The 7,761-nt window shown below is 30.9% G+C and overlaps 1 protein-coding gene across 1 annotated transcript; it reads right to left on the reverse strand.

Moving 5' to 3' along the window:
- Positions 1–297: 297 nt before the first annotated feature.
- LOC123206599 (GDSL esterase/lipase At5g33370-like) lies at positions 298–2,056 on the reverse strand. The gene is made up of 5 exons (XM_044623777.1): positions 1,726–2,056; positions 1,516–1,646; positions 1,188–1,430; positions 846–1,098; positions 298–770 (listed from the first exon to the last, which is right to left on the reverse strand). The coding sequence occupies exons 1-5, from the start codon at positions 1,982–1,984 to the stop codon at positions 538–540; spliced, it is 1,119 nt and encodes a 372-aa protein (XP_044479712.1). The 5' UTR covers positions 1,985–2,056; the 3' UTR covers positions 298–537.
- Positions 2,057–7,761: the final 5,705 nt, after the last annotated feature.

A 7,761-nucleotide genomic window follows, 5' to 3' on the forward strand; every position in this document is an offset into this window, starting at 1 on the left:
TAAATACGCATTCATAATTGTTAGATTGAAACAAACCAAATATTGAAATTTTATATAAATATTTTAGGTCAAATTAAGTTGATAAGATGGACCATATATAATTGATTATATGTATTTATATAGTTCATTTGTATTATTACTCAATTATATTTTTTGTCTTAATTACCAAGTAGAAAGAGAAAGTGACTTCATCAATTTTGTAAATCATTTTATAAGTATAAATCATATCAAAAACCAAAATGAGTAATTAGTATAATTTTTGGGTTTGATTTATTTTTAATTAATTACCTGCAATGGCATTATTATCGCTGGCTTTATAATCAATACTGAAAATGGTAAATTACAATTGCAGCCTTCTCTTTCTTAAAAATTATTCATGAAGGACCCGACGAATGTTGGTTCCACATCGATCACAAATAAATTATTAAATTTAACTCAATTGAGACCGCAAAGACATTAATTAAAACACAACAAAACTTTCCAAATGAAGAAATTGGAAAGTGATTTGCTGATGTCTTGGCTTTGATTGATCTCTAGCTAAGTCCAGGAATCCAGAGCCAAAATGGTGCTGAGATTTATGGGATTCATGTACTTGTTAGAACCAGTCATTATCTGTTGAGCGATAATTCTGTTTGCCTTTTCAGATGGATGAAATGGATCCCAGAATGCGTAGAGGCTTCTATCAGGACACAAATTTGACAAACCTGTGCACAGACCTATCCCATTGTATGGCCCTTGCCCACAACATGCTACTTTTGATGTTGCGAAACCTACAAATTAATTTAACACATGATTAACATGCATTTAACAATTAGAAAATGTTTGTAAGAAGTTCCAAAGAATACCATAAGCTTGAGGATCAGTGATGAAATCAGTGTTCATTTGTTGAGTATTTACACCAATAAAAACAGTTTCACCAATTTCACTGTTGACTTGCTGTATCATTTGATCCAGTTGTGGGTTGTACAATGCTGCAGCTCTTTGCAGTTCCTGCGAGCATCCTCCATTTGTGCTCCTCATCGCCAGCTCTGCTGGAACACACCCCAGTGGACCCGTCCCCGTCACCAGAACCCTACGTGCTCCCAGATTGTACAGCCTCTGAATTCACAGTTTTTTTTTTTTCCCATAATTGTTAGAGTTTTTTTTCCCACTATGTATCAGTAGAGAAGAGATGATATTTGAAATACCTGGAGCAATTTTCGGTACTCAGAAATGAGATACTTAACATAATCCGGCAAAGCGAATTGTCGAGATCTTGCAGAGAAGGGAACCAAGTAGTAGTTATTGACAAAATCATTTCCACCTACAGTGATAAGTACGAGCGCTTGGTTTACAAGGCGGCGGCTTTCTTCCTCTCCGATGAGAGCAGTCAAACGCCGCTGGTATTGTTCGAAATAGTCAAGTTGCCTGAACATTCTGATAATGTTTACCTGCATGCGAATGTGGCAATATAATTTTAGTTTAAGCTGAGATTATATTAAAAAAAACAACCAATGTTTTGCTTTTCATACTTACGAATTGAATCCCAGTGTCATTGAGAATTCCGATACCGGCTGAAGCGAAGTTAGCACCAATAAGAAGCTTATCTCCGTTAAGCTCTCGGCTTAAGTATGGCAATGGAGCTTCCGATTGGCCTAGTTGCTGGCCTGAAATTATATACATTAGATGTTAAAGGATGCATAAGTATAATGATATGGAGAATAATGGATAAATCAGAAAACTGACTGATGATATCGGGAATGTTGAAGCCATTGGAGAAACGGCCGGTGGGGCGACGAGTGGGATAATCGATACCATAAGGAGGAGCATCAGCACGGGCAGTTGTAGCTAAGTAGTTGTTGTTGCCACTGTCAACAAGCGAATCTCCAAAGACAAAGAAAGCTCTTGCCTCAGTTTGAGGGACAATAACAATAGTCAAAGCCAAAACAAGACTTAAAATCAAATAAGTCATAATAAAATTTGATGATGAGGTAGCCATTGGCATCAAGTTTTATATGAAGTAAAGCCCACAAATAGCTACTTCTTTTTGTGTTTAAAATTTGATGAAATAGACTTGTGATGTGACTATACATGGAAGGGGAATGAGTTTATATAGCTTGTGTGCGAGGGAAAATGACAAAGAGAAAACAAAAGCCAAGCTGGAATGGTTGGTTGGTTTAATTTTCTTAATTAATTGAAGCTTTAAGTTCTTAATCAATGCCTTCAAATTTTGGTGACTTTTAACTATAATTGAATGCAATTTCTGCTTCTTTAAGCTGTAATTAATGAATTATTAAATTAAAATTATAATGATAAGCTAGCTGCTGTACATTTGGTTGATTGGTTCACCACATTGTCCATCTTAAATATAGAATTAATAAAAATGTTATATATATATATATGTTATAGTTACATAAGTTCCGAATTTATATTCCAATTAGGATATCTTGACAGGAAAGAAAGAACTGGATTAAGACAACTTAATTGCTTTGAGCTAAGATTTGATTAGTAAGTTATAAGACAAGATACATTATTTTTTGCAAGAATTTTAAAGGAAATTGTTTGTTCAAACAATATATACATTCTGAAATTCTAGAATGGCCACCTGCTTCTAGCGGCAGATGATGGGGTCTAATAAGGAGGTATTTACTGGCTTGTTTCATAATGACATTGCTTCTACTTGTTTTACAATCTACATGTGCAATAATGCTTAATTATTCTGTTGACTTGTTAAGGACACATTTAAAGTAGTAGAGATGTTTAGCAAAAAGTAGATACGTGTTTGTTTGTAGTAGTGATATCATTTTATTTCGTGAAACCATTAAGTTATTGTCTAAGGTTTTTATGTGAAGGATCTTAGATATATATACATCATTTATTTTTTATATTGAGATCCACTATAACAGAGGCTATGGACTTACTAATTTATCTCAAAATACAAATTTGAAATAACCGAAATAGTTAAAGGGTTTTTTTTTCTATTTTAAACTATTTGTTAGGTATATCTCGTTTCTAAAATTTTAACACAATATTTTTATTCATTGAAAACCACTATTTAAAAAAGTGTTACGAGAGGAAGAACAACTATTTGTATTGTATAGCCAATGCAATACTCATGTTGATTAAAAATGATTTTATTTCTTCACGTAAATTTATTTTACAATACTTTCTCCCTTGCTGGGCTTTTAATAACATGATACACCAAAAAAATGGTCCAATAAAACCCTAGTCAAATAATAAAAGGGAGACTTGGAAGAGTTTGAAGACTTGAAGAATGAAATTTAATTTAGAGAATTTTGAAGGGACAATTCCCTCCATGAAATTTGGGAAAATTAGTTTAGGCTAATTGATGAAACTCTTTCTACTTTGGTGCTACGTACATTGGATACTGGGATTGTTTATATTAATTGGATCATAATTTTGGAAAACAAACAATCCTAGTAAACCCAAGGGGGCTTGGGGACTGTTTTTCTAATATTAATACTGCTTATAGGACAGTCCATTCAATCCAAAGCTGCAACACTTGAACTGGAAAAAAAATAAATATATAATGTAGTACTAATGTTCATGCAGTTAATGCAATGCTATACTGGAAAAGAAATGCACCCATGTAAATAAAACAAATACAATAAACACCAAGTTCAATTAAATGTCTTTGGGGGTCTTGGCTTTGTGAGTTTTAGGGGTTTAAATAACACAAACATTTAATAATTATAATGAAAATTTAGGTGCATCTACTCTTTTACTTTTTATCTACCTAAAACTAACTAAATAGACATGATGGGAAGGGGTTTATATAGTTAGTATCAAGAATGTTCATCGGTTTCAAGAAAATCATAAACTGAAATCGAATCAGTTTGGAGATTTATTAGTTTTAAATTTGAACCAAAAATATATTTTTGGTTAATTATTTATTAACCAAATTTCAAAAGGTCAACCTGTTTTATTGTATTTTTGTTTTATTTTTTCAAAATTGATTAGATTTTTTTTTTTTTAAATTTTCAAAGTTAGTTCAATTCAATTAACTGGGTTTCAAAAATAGACAATCGACAATCAAATTGAAAAACTAGTTTTGTTATATTCTTAAACTAAAATCTAAATAAAATTTTTAAATAATCTATTTTTCAATTTGTTTTTTGATTTTAGATATTGATTCAATTTGATTACTAAATAAATTTGAATAGCCCTAATGAATACTTAAGAGGGTTAAAGATTTTCAACAAACTTGAGGGCGTTTAATAGCTATCCCTTAAAAGAACAACATTTTACTTAATGAAATATTACTAACATCTCCTTTATATGGGAAATGATCATAAAACTCCCGTTTATCATGACTGTTACACTATAATTTTACTTTAAAAAATAAATATTTAATCTCAAATGTGAACTCATATATAATCAAACAATTTGTACTAAAATCGATAATAAAAATATATGAAAAATTATACTAAATGGTACTATTTTACCCTTGGATTAAAAAGAGTCATTTTTAACTCTCATAAAAAAAAAGTTACACTTTTTAAATTTTGACTATTCTTATCTAAGAAAATACCTTTAAACCTAAACAAAAGACTTCTCATCTTCACTCAATCTCCGTAGTGACTGTATCTTTGATAGATTTCTCCATCTTCATTTGATTTTCACATTGATGTGTTTCCATATTGTAGATTTAGCTAGATTTCAAACTTCAACCAAAAAACTTAAGAAGTGAGGAAGAAAGAAGTTTGTTAAAAGGGGGATGTCGACCGACCTTTACAAGGTTTTTGCTAGATTTAGCCAAATGGGTCGAATCTTATGTTCCTTGACTTTGGATTCAAGTTGACATTTTTTGGTCAAAGCCCACGGATTCAACTAGATTCCAAGTTTCAATAGTATAAAATGCAAAAAGGAATGAAGAAGAAGGTTGGTTGTGAGGGATGTCAATTGAATCACAAGGTTTCACTCAGATTTGATCGAATTGGGCCAAATCCTTTGTTGGCCAAATTTGGTAGACACCCACTTTTCTGCTAAAATTTTATAATTTGTATTTCATAGTTTGGCTAAATCTTGGGTGTGCATAATTGATTCAAACCGTAAAATTAAATCGAACAACTTAAAAAATATGTTTTAGTTTAGTTTGTTAAATGATTTAATTTAAGTTGATAGATTTTTTAAAAACAGTTTTCAATTTGGATTATGATTTGAATAATTTTCAAATCGAACTAAATCATAAATTGTATTTTTTAAATATATATATATATATATATATATAAAATAGAAATTTTCAATAAAAAATTAAGTATATAGTTTGTTTTTTCATATTTATTTTGTCATTTTCTTTACATTTATATTATATATATATTTCATATTTATTCTACATGCTTATATTATGTTCTATAAAACTATAATTCAATTAATTTTGTTAAATAATATATTCAGAAGTGAATGATTTTAATAGGTTCAAATTGTAATCTGAATAGTATTAAACCATTTTTTTCAGTTTGATTTGGTTTAAAACCTAAAATGGTTTGATTTGTTTAGAAATTTTCTAAACTAATTTTTTTTTAATTTGGTTTGAAAAAACTCTAAAAACGTATCAAACCAGACCATGCACACCCTTAATTAAATCTAATAGAAACAGAAGGTTCTAGTCAATTGTGTTTAAAACAAAGTTGGCCAAATCCTATTGAAACAACATACTTAGCCAACTTGCTGTTACAAAAATGGTCATATTTCTTTGATAGTGTGCAACCCAAAATTTGAGATCGTCCCTTTTGCTTAAAGCCACAAACCATCTTGTATTTCAAATAATTTGGATTACATTAGCCACATTCTTGCATTTAACATAAATGCAAACTTTAAAGCAGTAACTCAATGTAAAAAGGTGTTCATGCAAGTTAATTAATGATGCGTGAGTTATAAGGTTCCATCTCACTGAATTTAATCTTACCAAACTATTCCTATTTGTAACAAGATGTCGAGCGGGTGGACTAGTCCAATGTTCCTAAATTTTACTTCGTCTTTTGCCACATTAAGCATTCTATGGCAGAAGACTAAGTGAAATTTAAAAATATTTGATTAGTCCACCATTCACTTGATGAAATTCAAAAATATTGGGTTAGTCCAACTACTTTCTCAAAAACCAATTGCAAACATGAAATAGTTTGGTGGGATTGAATTTAGTGGGACAGAATGTGACTGACTCAAAACTCATGAAACAATAACCAACTTTTAAAGTCAATTTTTACATTTAGAGATTGTTATTAAATGTACATTTTTTGTAAATTGAACAATTGGCAAATGTATCCAAAATTACATGAAATATAGGAATGGTCAAAGAGTTTAAGTAAATAAGGTAATCAAAAAGTTTTTCATGCCATTGTTAGGGACAACAAGAATTGGATGGCTCTTTGTATTTAATTATGATTAATGATAAGTTTTTAGCGAAAGCGGTCATTCATCACAAGGGTAACGCTCATTCATACCTTGGAAGGGTAAAAAAGTTACTTCATGTTAAGTAGGTGACAATGGCTAAGTACAACAAGGCACAAGCCCGTGTGTGCTATAGCACATGCCCATGTAAAGGAAATACAAGTTCGTGTGTCATGTTTGGTAGGTAAAATAAAAAGGAATGCAAGGCTAATATATGTTATATTTGCACTTAAAAGGAGAAAGTTGAGACCTATGGTTATTAGACAGAAGCCTTAGATCGTTGGAATCCTTCAGCCACGTCAATAGTAGCAAGAACTTTGGAGGACAAGTAAGTACAATGTCCCTTTTGATTTTCAGTTGATGGTTGATGCTCATATTACCTATGTTCGTGAGTTATGGTTTGTTGGATGTTTTAGAATAATTATAAACACTTGAATAATTAGTCTTATTTTTAAGGAATGATTAAAGTATATGAGATAATGTACTTATGTTGTTTTATGGTTATGATAAGAACCTATATGGATAATGGCCATGATCTAAGATTTTTTTAGTATGTATATTGTTGTTTGATACATTTATGTGGATTTTATGGTGTTTAGAGATTGTAGTATAAACATTGTATGTTTGGATTATCAAAAATAGGTCAAAAAACATAGAAACTAGTAGGTCCGACAATGTCAAATCGTAATACACAATCATGTGTAATAGCTGACACGTCTATGTATCAATTTCATGGAAAAAGAATTAAGTGCTACAATGCATTCATCTTAAGAAGAAGTTGAGATGATCATGTGGCATGGGACACATGTCGGTGTATGGCTTCTCCAAAAGTGGATGCCAATATTAGTAGTAGAGAGCAAGTTGTATATGAGTATCAAACATATGGATGTAAGACTACAACACACTCATGTATAAGCTACATGAGAATGTAAAGTTAAGACATGCCCGTGTATACCAAAAAATAAGAAAAAAATTAGTTTACCCCTAAGCTTTGTGCAAGGGTAGGAAGAGGAAAAAAGGGAATTGAAAGACCTTAGCAAAGCAGAGTACACTAACTAACCTTAGGAATAATGTCTGACTATGTGGAAGATGACACATAACCTGATCGAGTTGAATCTAAGTCAAAAATAGGTAGAGTCAAGGAAAGTGATATGAATTACCAAAATACCTTTATTAAAATTGAAATTGAAAGCACACAAAAGATTTCATAACTCAAAATATAGTTGAAGAACAAAATGGTGTAGTCAAATACATGAATATATTTATAATAAAATAAAATAGCTGGAATGATGTAAATGACCTCGCAACTTTACGCTCTTTAACCACCACTTCTCTCACAGTTGTCATAATCACCTATACCTATGTACATTA

This window comes from Mangifera indica, chromosome 2, assembly GCF_011075055.1.
Source record: "Mangifera indica cultivar Alphonso chromosome 2, CATAS_Mindica_2.1, whole genome shotgun sequence".
NCBI lineage: Eukaryota > Viridiplantae > Streptophyta > Magnoliopsida > Sapindales > Anacardiaceae > Mangifera > Mangifera indica.